Consider the following 19372-nt stretch of genomic DNA (forward strand, 5'->3'; position numbering starts at 1 on the left):
GAGGAACAAAAGAGCTTTTAACTTTAATTTTCTCTGTTTGGAACCGGCAACATTTTGGCACACACACTTAACAAAGAGACACACACACATACACACACACACACACACTCACACACAGCTGGCTCTGTTGCAGCACCCCTGGGGTCTTCAATGGACCTTTAAATTGGAGAAAAACTGATCCTAGAGCCACCTGGACCACACACACACACACACACACACACACACACACACACACACACACACACACATACACACACAGCAAGCTCGTTAAAATAGGACTGAAGCACAGGCAGATTATCACAGCAGCAACACTCCGCTTATTCATACATATGCAACATTCATCTTCCACTTTTCCAGGAGTGTGAAACACAGTGATGTGGTCAGAATACTGTTCATCAAGCCAAAGCTTCATTACTCATTTTTCTGAGTCTCTTTTTATGCCTCCTGCGTTGTCCGTCCATCCGCCCCCATCATCTCCAACATAATAAAACCGAACTTCTTCATAATTGGCACAAACATCCATTTACGCTCAAAGATGCATTGATTTGAATTTGGTGGTCAAAGATCAAGCTCACATCCATCCTATTGTCTCGTGAGCGTGTTATATCTCAGGAACGCCGGGAGGGAATTTACATCCGGAGCAAACGTCCACTTGGTTTCAAGGATGAACTGATTTGAATTTGGTGGGTTGTGACCTCACAAAACATGCTTTTGGGCCATAAAGCAAGAATTCATAATAGTGACAAAATTAACCCTCCTGTTGTCCTCGAGTCAAGGAAGGAAGGGAGAAAGAAGGAAGGAAGGAAGGAAAGGAGGAAGGAAGGGAGGAAGAAGGAAGGAAAGAGGGAAGGAAGGAAGGAGGGAAGGAAGGCAAGGAGGGAGGGAGAAAGGAAGGGAGGAAGGATGGAAAGATGGAGGAAAGAAGGAAGGAAGGAAGGTAGGAGGGAGGGAGGAAAGAAAGAAAAGGTCAAAACAGACGGGGTCAATTTGACCCAGGAGTACGACACAAAGGTTAAGTTTTATAACTAAGTTCGGGAACAGAGACCACGCCTCATACCTCCCTTGTTTCACACCTTATCTGCTCTTCTCCCCTCCATCCTGGACCAGAAGAAGAGACAGCTCCCTTACCCAAAATCTCAGCCCACACTGGTTCCCTCTCCACACCCGCCTAAACAGTGATACAGCAACCCACGCCTCCACCCATCCACCTAGCACCCTGATTCCAACCTCCTTCCTTCATCCTTTACTTTACACCCCCATCCCTTCATCCCCAACCCTCATCTCTCTTCTATTAATGTAATACATCTTTAAACTCCTCACTAAGTTGGCGTGGTCTCTGTTAGTGAATGTCTAATTAGGATAAAAAAATGAAGAGATGACACTTTTTTATCCAAATAGAAAGCAAATTCTTCACTGTCTGAGTCTGAGTCATACTGTACATGTCAGCATAGTGCCAGAAAATACATTTAATACCTTTTTTCATTAAATCCCCTTTAAAGTATTAACTATACATTTTACATGAGTCTGGATGTAAACTGTAACTTGACTGGTTTAGTGGAGGGAAACAACTGTTTAATATTCAAGCGTTAAAGTGAAGGTGTGATGAAGATGTGATGTTTTCAGCAGCTAAAATAAACCGTTTTGATGCATGAGGACTAGTTTGAAATAAAAGTGCACACAGTATTGCTTCCAAAGGACATAGATTGTTGTCTTTTTTTTTTCTTTTTCCATTTTAAATGTCTTCCACACAGACGTGTTCAGTCCACCAGGTGTGAGGAAAACACCTTCATGGCGTCTGAGCGGATTAACGCAGGATGTGGCGGAGTTGGAGAAACCCCTCCTGCCTTCGCTGCTCCTGTCCCAGGTAGAAGAAAGTGATGATGTGAAGAGGTGACACAGTCCCCGAGGATAAAAGACACAACGCCTCTGCAGCACAAAGTAACACCGCCGATAGCCGACAGCTTTCACAGCAGAGACGGAGACTCTCCAGAGGCGGTGTTTGTTCAACAAGTCCACATTTTAAAGTTTAATGGGCTTAAAATCCTTGTTTATTTTTTTCTCTTCAGTCAAAAGGCTGATATTTATTAAAAGATCAAACAGAACTGCAACAAATGATTATTTTGAGTGATTTTCAAAAGAAAAAATGCCAAAATTATCTGATTTTAGATCCTTAAATACAAATATTTTCTCATTTCTTTTAGTCTTCTGTGACAGTAAATTGAATATTTTTGCTTTCTGGACTGTTAACCTTAAGAGGAAACATTTTCATCTCATCACCAAATAAGACAATTGATAAATCAAGATTTGAATTGACAGATTAATCAATAATGAAAAAAAATCACTGGTTGCAGCCTTAAGATAAAATAACACTCCAATAATATCTTCACACACTGTAGTTTTGAAAGGAGGCGGTCAATAGTTAAAATTTGCTCTAATGGTGCAAAATAAATAAAAATAAACTTCTCAGATCAATCATCAGTTTTGTATATCTTTGGATAACGCCAGCAATTCATTAAATATATCTAAAGTTAGTCACAGGTTGTTGCTTGTTTTTTTTTTTAAATTTCATTGAGTTTGAAGTCATTGAATTTGCAGCTCTGTCAACATCTGTCCTCTCTGTCTTTGTCCCTGTGAGAGTTTGGCTTGTTGCTGCAAGAAAATAATTCATAAAAATAAGAAATCATTGAAAATATATCAAAATAATCAGTGTAAACAGCCTATATCAGCCTCTACCCATCTGTTAAATCATTGCTCCACAGTAGTAGTGGTCAAACACTCACACACAGGGTTAATCGCTCATTTATCTCTTGTTTTCAGCCAGATACATGTCCATTTTATGTCTATTTTTAGATGAGAATGTCTTTTTTCTCTCCCTGTGAAACAGATGTTTGATGACTCTTCCTGCACTTGGGGGCTTTAGCATAAATTCATCTAATAAAATGTGACTTTGGGGCGAGTAGTTAGCCACGCGGGTCATATAAAACCACACATAACTGTTTGTGGATCAATATGGCAATATGGAGAGAGGCAGGAAGACCCATTTTTAGCTGTTCAATCCATTTTACACCTCTCACATATTCTGTTTCACTCTGAAATTAATCACAATATGGAAACTAAAGACGCTGTAAGTTTCATTCATAAAGAATTTGAGACCTTAACCCTGACATACTGTTCAGTACATCATACAGGAAATATATTTGACCCATATTCAATTTCAAATATCTTAATTTTTCATATTTTATATAATTTGTTGAAATAGTTCTCATGTTTTATGTAATGTTGAACCATAATATAATGCATTTTATATAGTTTTTCTCATAAAAACTAAAGAATAAAGTCTCTCTGCTCTCTGAAAGCTTCAGTAAGGATTAATCATGTTTTACTGTGACTGATGAGGTCATAATGAATGATTTGTGGTTCAGAAGTTTGTTATAGAGACTAATTATGTGAGGAAATACTGTGACGAGTGAGAATATGAACAGTATGTGAGGGTTAAAACGAAATGTTTCTGTGTGATTTTCTGCTCAAACAGGATGTTGAGTTGTAACCTGTGGGGTTGGGGGTGGGGGTCGGATCTAATTGGATATCAGATAAGTAGAGGAAGACAGTCGGATTTGATTGATCTTGATCCTTTTTTTTTTTTTTTTTTCTTACACCTGTGCAGCATGAGGTAACCATTAGAAACGACTTCTGTTTTGAAGTCAAAGCCCTTTAATGCAGGTCAGAAAATAAAAGAGGGCGCTTTCCTTTGAGGGCGAACACTGTTTTTTTTTTTTCCTTCCTCAGGGACAGAAGTGGAGCTGAAAGCAGCTGGGGCTTATGGGTAATGTAGTCATAGTGCGGAGAAACTGTAACGCTTGTGTGAAATATAGCAGCTGCCAGTCGTCTCCACCATGAACGTTTCTTTGTTATTAAAATGAATCATCTTGATGCTTGGAAATGTGCATGTGGCACCTTAAACCATTTTTATCGAAAGGTATATCACACTACTATACTATACTTTATATATAATAAAATGTGTTTTTCTATCCGTATAAATAAATTACTTTTTGTAAACATCTTTCTCTCCATTTTGAAACCAGCATTCGTCACTTTTCTCTTCTTTTCTCTTCTGTGAACAATCAGAAAACAGCATAGAAATAAAAAAAAAAAATTCAAAGTACTGAGTTTTTTTGTGTGTGTGTCATTCATGAAGGATTTTATGCATCAAATGAGGAGGATGGAGAAGGTCCAACATCAAATATATGTATGAAGTTTGCTATAAAGATAGGTAATTACTTATTTATGACTTCATTAAAGAGAAAGTCACAATGAAACACGTTACTAAGTAAGGAGTTACTCCCACACTCTCTCTCTCTCTCTGCATTTTCTCTGCAGTGTCTCTTTATCTCAGTTTCCCTGAAGGCATCACTGATAACTCTCAGTGTAGCATCATTTATTTCATTTTGTCTCTGCTCTTCACACCTCGAGCCATAAAAAGTTCTTCTATTCTTCTCCTCCATACACAGTGTTTTTCTGTCTTCTTTATACTTTTATACGTTTCTCTCCCCTCTCATTACTAAGTTTCTTAAGGTCTTTGTCAGGGTCATATTCTTCTTTCTTTCATCACTTTTTTTTAATTGACTTTTCTTGTCACATAAAAGTAAAACTACCCCTCCCCTCGACCTCCACCCTCCGTCTCAGCGTCTTTTCTCAGCAGTGAAACTTGAAGATGATCAGGACGATCCTCTTGTATTCCTTCCTGAAGTTGTGGTTCAGGACGCCGTAGACGACGGCGTTGAGGCAGCTGTTGAAGTACGCCATGAAATAGCTGGCCGTGAAAAGCCACTCCGGTATGGCCCGGCTCAGCCTGGAGTCCAGCGCCACCGCCAGGCCGATCAGGTTGAGCGGCGCCCAGCAGACGGCGAAGAGCACAAACACCACGAACATGGTGAGGAAGTTGCGGAGGTCGTGCGGTTTGATCTTTGGCCGCGAGTCCGGCTTGACCCTCCGCCTCACCTGGATGACGAGGATCCAGATGCGCAGGTAGCAGTAGGTGACGATGCCGATCGGCAGGATGAAGTGCACCACCACCACCGTGATGGTGTACAGCGAGCTCACCGACTGGGCGAAGGTGCAGGAGTAAACCCGCGGATCGTACTGCAGCGACTCCACAAACCAGTTGGGCACGATGGCGAGGATGGTGAGCGCCCAGACGAGCACGACGTAGCACATGGTGTTGCTGTTGGAGAAGAGTTTGTCGTACTTGAGGCTGTGGCAGATGTAGCAGTAGCGGTTGATTGCGATGCCCGTGATGTTGAAGATGGAGCCGATGACGCTGAGGCCCATGAGGAAGCCGCTGATCTGACAGTGGATGTAGCCGGCGATCCAGCCGTCGTGGAAGATGGCGGTCAGGACCAGCGGGTAGGGGTAGATGGCGACCACCAGGTCAGCGAGAGCCAGGCTCACCACGAAGGCGTTTCCTGCAGAGCGAGAGGAGGCATAAAAAAAGGTTATAAGCGTGAATTATTCTCACAATCTTTAACTCAAAAATGTGTTTTTTCTAAGTCTTCCATCAGCTTCACTTTTCCAAATCCAAGCTGAACAGAATCTTTCCCTCCGTCTCTGCTACCTGTGATGAGTAGAAGCCAGGTGATGGGACCCTAAGCCATCTTTTCTGGTCTTTCCCAAAACTCACAAGTCATGTTTAAGGTGTATAGTGAGAAATACAACAGACAGCTAATCCCTGATGGCCTTTTTTGTAATATTGGGATGCTCTGATTTCTATTTGGCTTGTCCTTCTAAATTATAACAAACCCTCATATTTGGTGTGGTCACTGCAAAAAGGAGTTATCCTATATTCCCTCCCTGCTTTAAAAAATAGTTGAATGACATGGTTTCCTGTCTATACCTTGAAGAAACACCTTGTCTAATTTCTACCCCAAGTTAACCCTTTGTAGGTCTGCTCAACCGTTTGGTAGTTTGATATCTGGTCAAAATGGTCAAAAAGACCTTCAGATTGCATTATGGTTGCTATAGATACAGGTTGTGCTAGCGTATAAACGAAGAATAACACAAATCACTGCTGACATCAGAGATCCTGCTGGAGACATTTTTGAAGTTGAATTTCATTTTTTCATCTTGTACACGAACAGAATGACTCTCTAACATGTTTTTAAAAATGTTTTGAACACTGAGGTCTGAATGAGGTCTGTATAGGTCTGTAAAACATCAAATTTAGGGTCAATGAGAAAAAAAAAATCCATGTTTTATGTTGTAATGGCCTCAAAGAGGAAGGAAAATAAATAGCATTTTCTTGGTGTGACCTACAAAGGGTTAAAGGTCTGGGGACCCTTTATTGATCAAATTAGGAAGGAGAGGTGTCTCACTGTCTCACTGGGACCTAATTAGATTGGACTACACTGTTTTGTGTTGTATCACATTGCAGTGTGCTGTGATCCACCAGGTTCATTTTCTTTCCTGGCCTTCTTCGACTTCTCTGTCTTAGTTACACTGACTCGATTCCTGACACTCAATCAGCTTATGGACATTTCAGTCATTGCATCGATTGACATGCTTGTTTTTGTTCTCCGTGTTGTATAAAATTCATAAACAATAAAATGTGTTTTTCCTCGTTTCCTCCAGTTGGATGTCTGAGCTTCACTCTGCAGAACGAGTTTGTTTTTATGTTCATCTCCTGAAGGAGGAAAGTTTCTCAGAGCTCACCTTGAATCTGAGTTTAATGAGTGTTAGTACCAGCAGGATTTGTTACATCACAGCCAGTTTTTGAAGTTTTAAACGAAAGTTAAATGAGAAAACTGAAGTGAACGTGTGGAAACTTGAAGCGTCTGCTGCACCTACACTGAACATGTATCTTCTATTTAGCTATTATGGTTGGTTTTGGAAATTACTCAAAGAGGGAAATTGAACTTTTTGAGTTGGAAAAACCATTTCAGACATATTACGATTACAAGTGCTTAATTTTTATGTCTTAAAACAAGAAGGAGCCTCGTTAAACTCAACAGAAAAAGTTTATGAAATTAAACTCAATGCACACTGAATATATTTGTGTTTTTGAGTGTTTGTGTTGAAATTTAGCCATAAGTGCATCTACTTTATTGAAGAGCATAAACTGTAAATGCAATTTTATTCCTTCCTTTCTTGTATTTCTTCATTGTTTTAATGTGCATGAGTACAGCATTGGTGCAGTAAACCAAGCTCTGGTATCAGATCATTTCTTTCATAAAAAAAATCTTGAGAATAATTAATTCATTTCTTGTAATTTTTCAAGCACAAAAACAAAAATCCTGTAGTTTTAACTTCTCAAATGAAACAGTTTTTGCTTTTCTCTTATTGTTGTGAATTTAGTATCTTTGAGTTTTGGATTGTTGGGCATAACACGACATTTAAAGACGTCACTTTGGTCCCTGCAAACCTGTGATGGACATATTATAAAGACAACAAAACAACAAATGTATTCACAGTAAAAATAATCAACAGATTACTAGTCGATGAATAATTTACAGTAAGTACTATAGCTGTTTGCAGCCGTAATGTGGTTTAAACACTTTTTTTGGGTAGTTTCTGGATTCAAACATAAAAAAACCTTTTACATAACAGATTACATTGTCAATAGAAAAGGAGACTTGTTTTCAAGTAGTATGGGAGTCTAATTTGTTGTCAACGAATGTCAAAGCTCTTAAGAAAAAGACAAACAAAATAAAACCCAAACCGAGGCTCAGAACAACCCGGCTCAGGAACAGGACGTTAACTGAAGGAAACGAGCAAACAAAAATAATCTCCAAGAAAAACAAAAACCAGACGAGCAGAAACTGCAGACAAACTTCATGATCCTCAAAATCATAATAGCATCTGGATCATTAAGCTCTCACAAACCTCATCACTCACACTTCAATGCCTCCAAACATCATCACGAGATAATGAACACAACTGTCCAACGTTGTTCATGTACACACTGACTTTAACTTCTTCAGATCACTCACAAACACACACTTTGTCTCCCCCCAAAAAAACTTCATAATGATGGATTATTGTTGCTCCTAAAGAAAGGAGTAAACACTGGTTTGTATGCCGGCCACACCAGCTGATGGGTTTGAGTTTACTCTAGTTTTTCATCTCTTTGTTCAGTCGTACACTGTAAGCATTGACAATAAAAGAAGATCTCACCCTGCTGATGTGCAGTAAAGGTCTCCCACATGGGAAGACCTTTCACATTAGGTTTGAAGAGCAACTGAGCTGCATTTCAATCATAATTTCTCACAGTATTAGACGTCGTCCCAGAATCCCTTTATGAAACTGTCATGTCTGTCCTGCATTAGTATGACAGACGGCTTTCTATCTGAGATATGTATGTCGGCAGATAAATGTGAGGAGTGGTGAGATGATTAATGAGAGAGGAAAGAAGAAATCTGTTTCTTTTGGTTTTTGGTGAAATATTGGATCATTTGAGCATTTTTTTAAGTCATTCATTTACAGACTTTTTAGCAGCAAATTTCCACTTTGTGTAAAAAAAAAAAAAAGATGGACTTTGACACTAAAAAGACTATAACGTTGAAAGATATCTACTTGATTTGACTCATTTGGACAGCTGAAGCTTCATATTAGCTTCAGATCAACTTTTAAATACATTTGAGTGCATTATAAAGGGATTTTTGGTCTTCCGCGGAAATCTCTTCACAAACTCCAGCTGGTACAGAACGCAGCTGCCCGTATCATAACCAGAACTCCCTCTATTGAACATATCACTCCTGCCCTGCAGCAACTTCATTGGCTTCCTATCAAATCCCGCATTGACTTTAAGATTCTACTCCTCACTTACAAGATCCTTCACAACCTGGCACCATCATATCTCTCGGAACTTATTCACATCTACACACCTTCCCGAACTCTCCGATCCTCCTCTGCCAACCAGCTCTTTGCCCCATCTGCCAACTTAACTACCATGGGGTCAAGAGCTTTCAGCCGATCTGCCCCCCGCCTTTGGAACTCTCTCCCGCCAGACATTTGCACTTCGGACTCTGTTTCCACCTTTAAATCCCGCCTGAAAACGCCCCTATTCAGAGTGGCATACTCTGTCTCACACTAACTATGCAATCACGTTCTTGTTTATTTGTTGCACTGATGCACTTTATAGTCACATTCATATTCAATACAATAATTCATACACAAATATTCTAAACCTGTACTTTAACTGTGATGCATCTAAATTAAAATTTGACACTCTGGGCTCGGCTGACTAAAACTGAGCGTTTCCGCTGTCTGGTTAAAACCCTCAGTTGCTGCTGTGGAAAGATAATGGATACACGTTTTGGAGGAAGCTTTTTATCAAAACGTCTCCTTTTTTACCTCTGGGAGCAGCGTGGTGGGAACTCTGGCAGCGTTAATAACAACTTGCTCTACCTGCACCATTTATCACCCTGCCATCCTATCTTCATTATGAATAGGCCTCATCCTTAATATTCTGCTCGACAACTCTGTGTCTCCCGCACGCCACAGATGGCTAGTTAGGAAAGAGCTGTGGCTCGGAGAGGAGAGACGGGGGACTTGTTAACCGCCAGTCAATACGTGTTAGTCCGTGGTTCTGTCTTTATTGTTACCGCATTTGCTCTTTTCATCTCCCCATGCATGCTGGAGCTATATGCTAATATGCGAAGAAGAGAAATGATGCCAAGGTTAGAGGTTCAACTCCCTGTGTAGATCAGTGATTGAGGAAGATATTAAGAAGTGTCAGAGTCGGCCTCATTAGAGACGTTTCATGCTGTATAAACGTGGAGATTCATGGTACCTGAAGGTGCTTCTAGCGGTGTCAGCTGTGGCCATGGCCTCAGTTTGTATCTATAATGTGCAAATGTGTCTTTATATAACAGTGTGTATCTTGTTAGCTGACGTTAGCAAGGTGGCAAAGAAAGTTTCATCATGTTTGACTGACACTAAAGCAACTATACCACAATGTAAATACACACTGTTGCATGGAAAATATAATTAAAGGCATAACATTTAAGTAAAAGCACAGATGTATTAGTGGTATATATTATTTTCACTGATGCATTACCTTGTAAGCATCATTTTAATGCTGCACTAGTTGAAGAGAAGATATTTATTTTTACTTAATAAGCTGTTGAGTACTTTAAACCTAGTTTTTTTTTAATATTTGCTGGTTGACATGTTTCCCCTTTGGCTTAAATCACTTACACTTGTAGTGTCTGTCTTTGTCTTTTGTTATGTGATATCTTGTGACATCCTGTCTCTATCTTGTGATATATCTTCCAAAACCAGATGTTTACTTAGGTTAAAGTTTAAAAGTTATAGGTCATGGAACAGAGGGTTTTACTTAGGTTAAAGATTTCCTAACTGACCGATTGTTAAAAGCTAGCCATAAATGGGTCAGGGGCTGTGTTTCCTGACTGGCCAAAAGTTCAGTAGGTGGGTTTTTTTAGAGATAGGATACTATATATGGGTGTGCCAAACCTGGAGTAGAGAGACTCAGATCGGCACCAGGAACGCTCTCAAGATTGGATGTTTGACACTGTTCTCTTTTGTAATAAAATCTTTAAAATATACAAGTGAGAGGTGTCAGCGGTGGTTTCCTTCTTCATCAGCGTATCAAGAGTCAACTAATTAATATATACTTCATACTGAAAACACATTTGAAGCAGGGTGCAAACTAACGGGGGGCCAGGGTGAGTTTGGCTCCTCTAATAAGACATGAGCTCCTCTGTATGACTCACACAAGAGGGCTATTCATTATTAATTTCTCTGTCATGTGGTAGTCAGCACAAGTCAATTAACTCTGAATACCAGAGCTAGTGGCGTCTTTTGACCTACTGCAAATGTTAATGAACTAAAAGCTAAACTATATAATATAGTACATCACTCTGCAGAGTATACTGTGTCCTGCTTGGCTGTATTGTATCATACAGTGATGTTTAGTTTTGATATCCACGTGGAGGTTTTATATGTCATAAATTCATACACTGTCAGTCACGAAAAAATCTAAGCTACCCTGAATATATACAGTATATCTATAGTTTGCACACCTGTTGGCGGGCGATCTTTTAATATTCAGTATGAGCCGGAGGAATGATAACAGCGAGGAAAATCTCTTTCACTGACAGAGTTGAAAAATATTGAACCTACCCTTAAAAGTTCACACTAATACAATAAGTGAAGAAGAGGCGCCGAAGCTCCCCTCATGATGAATTAAACCCAAATAGGTTTGCTAATTAGTATCTTCATTAAAACAAATGATCAGTTAATTAGTAAACATTCCTGTCTCCTGTATTGTATCATACAGTGATGTTTAGTTTGGATACTCACATGGAGGTTTTATGTGTCATATATTCATCATAATGTCATTCACGGAATAATGTGAGCTTCTCTGAATATATCTATATCTATAGTTTTATATAGGGATCTTTTAACCCTCCTGTTGTCCTCGAGTCAAGGAAGGAAGGGAGGAAGGAAGGGAGGAAGAAGGAAGGAAAGGAGGGAGGAAGGAAGGAAGGGAAGAAGAAGGAAGGGAGGAAGGAAGAAGGAAGGAAAGGAGGGAGGAAGGAAGGAAGGAATGGAGGAAAGAAAGGAAGGTAGGAGGGAGGGAGGAAGAAGGGAGGAAGGAAGGAAAGAAGGACAGAGGAAAGAAGGAAGGGAGGAAGGTAGGGGGGAGGGGAAAAGAGAGAAGGAGGGAGGAAGGAAAGAAGGAGGGAGGGAGGAAGGAAGGACAGAATGAAGGAAGAAAGGGGGATGGAAGAAGGAAAGAAGGAAGGGAAGAAAGAGAGAAGGAGGGAGGAAGGACAGACGGAAGGAAGGAAAGGAGGAAAGAAGGAACAGTCAAAACAGACGGGGTCAATTTGACCCGGGAGGACGACATGAAGGTTAATAGTCAGTATGAACAGGAGGAATGATTACAGTGAGCTAAATCTCTTTCACTGTTATATGAACCTATCCTCAAAAGCTACTAGAGGCACTGAAGCTCCCCTCATGATGAATTAAACCGAAATAGTTATGTTAATTAGTCTCTTCATTAAGACAAATAATCAGCAAACATTCCTGTCGATGCGATGCGATCTTTGCCTCTTGAACGCACTGAGAAGGTACAGCGGTTCCAAACATTCATTGGTTTTTTATTCCACATTGATATGCAGATTTATGCGGCGAGTAGCTCCAAAATCTAATCAGATCATCTGTTGGTTAGAGGAAGCTCGCTGTGTTTGAAACGGCGCGTCCACACACACAGACGGACGGACGGATCCCAGCGTGATTGAGCATCCTGTAACCACAGAAAGTGTCGGCTTCGTTCCTTCTCTCTGCTCGTGTGTTTTGTTTATTTCCTCGCAGCAGCGTGAGAGTGTTTCTGGTCCTGAAGGCACCTCTGACTGCTGCTGCTTGTTCAAGTACAACAGAAAACACTGCTGTCACACAGGCAGGAGGATATTGGTTTGCAGCAAACAGCGAAATAGAAAATTGTCACTTTTTCAACTGACATTTCTGGATCATACAGGAGTAATGAAAAGACACAAGAGTTGGTGGTTATAAAACTCAAGCTGGGAGATTTAATGAGATTATATTATCCAATACTGAAGCCATGACTTCAAATGTCCTCAGGACAGAGCTGTAGCTACGTTTGAGGACAGTAGAAATCATGTCCTTATTCCTTTTTTACCAAATGGAGGCAAGTTTGTGTCTACAATCAAAAAGGTTTGAATCATGCCATTTTACAGGCTGTTTCTCACACGTTCACATCCAATATAATTCATTTTGACTACTTTAGACCAAAGAAATACATAATTAATGAACAAGGGCTCAGTATAAATATCAGGGCCTATAAAAAAATCTTCCTTTGAAGGAAGTTTCCTGATTTAAATCTGAAAACACCCATTTGAAGCATCATTAAACAACTTTAAGGCTGTAGCCAACTTTTTGATAACACGATTAAACTATTCAATCATGTGCGTTTCTAAGTGGTATTATAGTTTGCTCTGTTATTGTTGTTATTGTTGTTGTTGTTGTTGTTGTTGTGAAGACAAACAGGGTCACTCTCTGATTCACTCTGAGTGACGCACCATGAAGAAGTGATCAACACCACTTTGGAAACGAGAGAGAGAGAGAGAGAGAGAGAGAGAGAGAGAGAGAGAGAGAGAGAGAGAGAGGAGAGAGAGAGAGAGAGAGAGAGAGAGAGAGAGAGAGAGAGAGAGAGAGAGAGAGAGAGAGAGAGAGAGAGAGAGAGAGAGAGAGAGAGAGAGAGAGAGAGAGGAGAGAGAGAGAGAGAGAGAGAGAGAGGAAACAGGCATGTTCACCGAAGAGGTAAATTAAAAATTGTCACAACTTCATATTGAACTTTGTCAACAGGCTACTTTAAATGATGTGCATTGCATATTAATAACATAGTTTGGATTCAACATTATCGATTCAAATAAACAAGTAACTACAGCAGGGTTGGTGTCAGGCTGGAAAGGGGAACAATGTGAGTTTGTTCATTCATGTTGTCTCTAATGGAGACATGAACGCAGATAGAAAGCCTTTAGTATGTGTTGCATGTGAGGGATTTTGTATGTCTGTAAAATGCCTATGGGCTTCTGTACAATGACTTTTGTTAACTCAGGAAAAACACATTACTTCCCTTCTTCAAATTTCCATTAGGAGTTACAGTATAAAAGCTGAAACTGTCCTTCTTCATGCTGGCATGTACTGAGTAAAGAGAGAGATTCATCACTCCGTCGTCTGTGCTTCTTCAGAGAAACTTCTAGTAACAAAAATTCTACAACACATGTTTATGTTTTTACAAAATAAAAGAAACTGCACAGATGGAAACACTGATATAACATATTTTCTATCCGTTGAGTCTGTTAATTTTCACATGAACAAAGCTTCATATGAGTTACGGTAGCTGACAGTAAAAGGCCCTCTAGAAATGAAAAACAGTATACTAAAACATAATGTACACAGATATAAGTAGCCTTGTGTGTCATGAGATTTAACCGCGCAATCACATTTATCATAGAGCATAAATGCCTTCTTCCTCTTTTAGTTGCACAGTGGTTGATGCACTTCCTTTGTGCCGTAAATCGAGCCTTCATTTCCCCAGGAGATCGTATCTGGTGCCAGAAATAATGGCAGAGTGAGAGCGACGCTTATAGGGAACCATTTTTAACACTGATGGTGTCTTTATTCTATAGCTGTTACCCAGTGCAATCAACATGTACCTCATAATAATAAGTTAACCCTCCTGTCGTCCTCCCGGATCAAATTGACCCCATCTCTTTTGACTGTTCCTTCTTTCCTTCCTTCCTCTTTCTTTAATTTTTCCTTCGTTCTTCCCCTCCTTCCCTCTTTCTTTGCTCCCTCCTCATTCTATACTTCTTTCCTCACTTCTTTCCTTCCTTCCTTCCTTCCTCCCATCCTCCTCTACTTCCTTCCTTCCTCTTTTCCTCCCTCCTTTCCTTCCTTCCTTCCTTCCTTCCTTCCTTCCTTCCTTCCTTCCTTCCTTCCTTCCTTCCTTATTCTTTCCTCCCTTCCTCCCTTCCTTCCTCCCTTCTTCCCTTCCTTCCTTACTCCTGTCCTTCCTCCCTTCCTTCTTTCCTCACTTCCGTCCTTCCTTCCTTCTTTCCCCTGTCTTCCCCTCCTTCCCTCTTTCTTTGCTCCCTCCCCCTTCCATACTTCTTTCCTCACTTCTTTCCTTCCTTCCTTCCTTCCTCCCTTCCTCCTCTACTTACTTCCTTCCTCTTTTCCTCCCTCCTTACTCCTTTCCTTCCTTCTTTCCTTCCTTATTCTTTCCTCCCTTCCTTCCTCCCTTACTCCTGTCCTTCCTTCTTTCCCCCTGTCTTCTCTTCCTTCCTCCCTCCTGTCCTTCCTTCTGTCCTTTCCTTCCTCCTTTCCTTCCTCCCTTCCTTCTTTCCTCACTTACTTCCTTCCTTCCTTCCTTCCTTCCTTCCTTCCGTCCTTCTCGCCTTATTTCCTTTCTCTTTTCTTCCCTCCCTCCTTACTCCCTTCCTTCCTTCCTTCCTCCTGTCCTTCCTTCCTTCCTTGACCTGAAGACAACAGGAGGGTTAAAGCACAAAAAAGTAGTCTATTTCCACTTTAAATTCAATCATACATCATCATCATCAACATCTGTGCTGCTGCTGCCGCTGGTAGTGAGTAGGCGCTGAAGCTTCTCCGCCTTTGATCAATGGCCGGCTTCAGTAACTGGTGAAGTGATTGTTAGCGGGCGTTGACAGAGCTGATGAGAAAGCTAATGAGTTCTTGTTTTATACACCATGTTTAAAAAGATATTCAATTCCAAAATCTATATTTTCGACTCAGCTAATGCTTGTGTCAGTTACAATTGATTACTATTATTTTTATGGACAGATTTAATGGCAGAAAAAGCTATAAAAACATCCATCAACTCAATCTTCTCCTGCAGCATAGTCCCTATTTACTCCATCTTTCATTCACTTCAGTGACTGAATCATCCTCTATTCAACTTTTACTTACAGATTCGGACAGTTGCCTAATAGAAAACGCCTTCTTGATGCAGTTTAGGTTTTTAAATGAAGGAGATATCATTCTACAGATGTGTCATTACCCGTCAGTGATGCATCAAGACAAGAAGCCGCAGCATTGCTCTCATATAGTGTTTATAGTCTGTGATCGCTCTGCTCAGTATTCATTTGCCCTTTACATTGAACTGGAGACATCACATCGTTTATTGCTTCTGATTGGCCTTTTGATATGTCATATAAAAGTTGCTGTAATGACCGGTTTCCAGCTTTTACTTGGAACTTCACTTCTAGCAAATGTGTATTTTTGTGAAATATGTCTGACTTAATAATACAAAACAAACAAACATCGATGCTTCGAATCAACTTCAGTCCGTCATTCATTCAGATGCAATGCTACACTGTCAATGCACACTATATGTTTTAAACCTCACAAGGCCAATTCTGCAACCCTACAGCTGTCTGATGATGAGAAAACAAACATTTTACTGTCATTCATCTCTGTTACTGTCTTTATATTAACTACAGCCAGGCAGCATCTCTTACTTTTCTGCTGTTTGTATTATTTTATCATGCCGTTATGAAGCAAGAACATAAACAATATGGGCATGGTCGGATCTACCATACAGGCAATCTGAATGACGGGAGAAAAAATTTGTGCACTTGCTTTTTTGTCTGGCTCTACAGAAATACACCACAAGACTTGACCCATTCTCTTCATGTTTCTAACAGTAACCTAGTAACAATATATAGATGTACTGTAGATCAGGTGCTGCCACAGAGGTTTCCCTGCAGCAGAGAATACAGACAGATGATGGTTGTTTAGTCCTTTTTTATTTGTTAAATAACCGCCATGGGGCTCCCATGCGTTGCCCCTCGGCGCTCAGCCACGTCTCCACCGAACACACAAACTTAAAACACAAAACAAACTTAAGCTTTGAGTCCTTGTCTTCAGCTTCGCTTTCCATTTGCAGCCCGTCTGCGCCCCTTTAGCCAGCTCTGCGCCCAGCCTCTCTCATACAGCCGACTGCCCAAACCATGCCCACTTCCACAAAGGTTTCCACCCAACAGCAGCGTTATCCAATTAGGACAAACATAAGAGTTATTTGGGGGACATGAGCTTCAGTGCCTTCAGAGGCCCTTGGGGGTACTAATGCAGCCCTGGACAATGGGGAGCTTCTCAATTTTATGAGTCAAAGTTCGATTGGATTGAAATCTTCGTTAAGCAAAGCAAGCAGGTCAATTCATAACCCTTTCTTTTGAAGCTTATACAGCGTAGTTTCAGGAGCGGGACCACACCACAACTGCTCTGCCTTCAGCCATTCTTATAAACACCATTAAGACTTCTCCTCCCCTTCCACTCTTGTATTCTGCCACCCCATTTCTCTCCTCCTGTTTCTTCCTCTCCTTCATAAGGTCCTAAGGGGAGTCAGCGCTGCCCTGGTACTATAAGTCTCCCCAAACGCAGTCAACAGAAACAGAAGAACCACTCTCATCAATCGTTTTTCTTAATAAATCATTTAAACACATCTTGTTGTTGGTGTGGTCCTTTCTAGTGAAATTATAGTTTAGTGATTGGCTCCTGGACATGTCAGTCAAACAGTTACTTTCTGTGTGAGCATAACATCAGACCCTGTTTAATACATCAAAGTTATGCATTTATCCAGATTTTGGGGAAAATATGAGTCTTTTTTTTCACATTTAAAACTTGTCTCTATTGGAATCTATCGTACCTGCTGTGAATATACTACTAGTTTCATACAGCCACCTTTCAGTCGTGCAGGAGGCTACAGATATGTGGTGTAAGATTTTAATGGGTGTGAGGTTCCAGTGCATTGAACTGCACGTTCCACATTTCACTCCGGTGACAGAACAGAACAGCAGATACATTTGTAAAGAAAATGTATTTTCAGAGTCACGATCTAGTGGTGTGAGGTTAAAAACGAGGCAGGGTTTTGTTGTGTCTGGAATAACGTCTGCGCCTCCAGCAGCAGCCGTGCCACATGTCCTCTCCATGTCTAAAAAACACCAACAGTCAGAATTACAGCAAATGATAAAGTAGCCGAGCAGTTAAAGGAAATTAGACAAAATAAATCATGTTGCCGTGGCAGCTCGCCACAGCGTCTGAATCTTTGGGCAGGTGCGCTGCAGCGGGATGGGGTCAGACGTGTGGTTTGGATCAGGTCAAGCTCATCAGACGAGATGTCAGGGTGGGAAAAGTGAGGCCGTGACTTCATGTCGTTCACTGCAGCAGAGCACATGCCTCACAGTTACGGCAGATGCTCGCTGAATCGTTAAACTTCCTGCCACCTGTTGCTGTTGTTTTAACATCTCTCTTCTGCTCTGTGTTTATCGGGGAGAGGTGTGAGGGAGGCGAGAGTCTCACCTGCGGGGGGTTGATGGAGGAGTTAACGCAGTGATGTGATACTTCCGGCAATGACTAATCACAAATATAAATGCTTAAATTGAGTGAAATTGAAAAGGTTAGTCCCCCCTTGTTCCCCCCACTGTTCTCAGCAAGCTAAACTCCGTCCAATAAATGCAGAAGAATCAGGGATCATCTTAGATGTGCCTCTAATAAGATGCAATTGTTGATGCAATTATGAATAAAGACTGAAACTGGAACAAAATACATAATCAAGTCAATAGTGTTACAACTGGTGCAATGACAAAGAAGCTGTGACTTACTGCTGCACACCATATGAATTTTAAATAAACTAAATTGTATGCATTTTCACTCGAAATGTATATTAACTTTTAATAATGCACTTGCACTTAACATACAACTTACTTCTTACAGCCTGCACTCTATTTTGGTGCATTGCAAACCAGACAAGCACGTGTTAAATCTCAGTAATTACAACATATATCTTACAAAGTTCACTAGAGCACCCTACTCAAAAATATCACCAAATTCCGTTAAATAACACCGAAACTTACAGTTGATGCTCATCTACTTTCAGATCACATGCAGTCTACTTCCTGTTAAAACAAACCCACCACTAGTAGGTGCTAAAAACACCATTAAAAGAACTCTAGAGAGCCTAGTGCAAGACACTCCCAAACTTAGGCCTGTCACAATATCGACTTATCGTACAATAATGTCATTATTAACATCATCATGCCTATATATGGACTTATCATATGATATATAGACATGACCTATCATCATTTTTTTGACCTCAGTATTACCACACTTCACATTAGCAGCTAAGAGGCTATTCATGTCACATTAGCTAAGCGAATAGTTGCCTCCATTCCTCGCTGTGCTCGTCCTGAGTGGAGACTGCAGAAGCGAGTGGCGGCGGCGCTTATATGGAATTAGAGATAAATAATCCCCCCCTTGCATTATTATGCTATTATATTATCATTATATCAGTTGTATAAAATGATCTCCAAATGACAATAAAAGTAGTTATTGTGACAGGACTACCCAGATTTTTGTTGCTGCTATTGGTGTCTATCCATTAGATAGATAGATTGTGACTGTACAAAGTTAGTTATAGATTCACAGCAGGTACAATAGATTCAAGACATCGATATAGCAAAACAACTTTCCTATTAAACATAAATAATCATCTATGTCTTCACTCAGGCCTGTACTGTAAAGCTTGATTTCTACTCGTTGGTGGACTGAGATTGATTATTGGAGAAAAGAAGAAAAAAAAAACGCCCCTTAGCTCTTTAGTCATTTTGATGAGTCACTCTGTCTCTCTTTATTCATCCCATGGCGTAACCCTCCAAAAGTACCAAATCAGCCATTACGCATCATTACACACCATCATTACCAGCCGTTTCATAGTTCTCAATCCAAATCAGTGCAAAACACCATTAACAGGTCCTAACATTTACCAAATAGGTAAATCAATCCAGCAAATTAATGTAAAAAAGGAAAA

The 19372-nt window shown here is 40.5% G+C and overlaps 1 protein-coding gene across 1 annotated transcript in view; it reads right to left on the reverse strand.

The window, feature by feature from the left end:
• Positions 1-4692: 4692 nt before the first annotated feature.
• The window catches only part of mtnr1al (melatonin receptor type 1A like), a 30063-nt gene continuing 15383 nt past the window's right edge, over positions 4693-19372 (reverse strand). Inside the window, exon 2 of the mRNA XM_062425739.1 lies at positions 4693-5462. Within this exon, the coding sequence (XP_062281723.1) occupies positions 4693-5462 (770 nt within the window). The remainder of the gene's footprint in view (positions 5463-19372) is intronic.

This window comes from Scomber scombrus, chromosome 9 (genome assembly GCF_963691925.1).
Source record: "Scomber scombrus chromosome 9, fScoSco1.1, whole genome shotgun sequence".
Taxonomy (NCBI): Eukaryota; Metazoa; Chordata; class Actinopteri; order Scombriformes; family Scombridae; genus Scomber; species Scomber scombrus.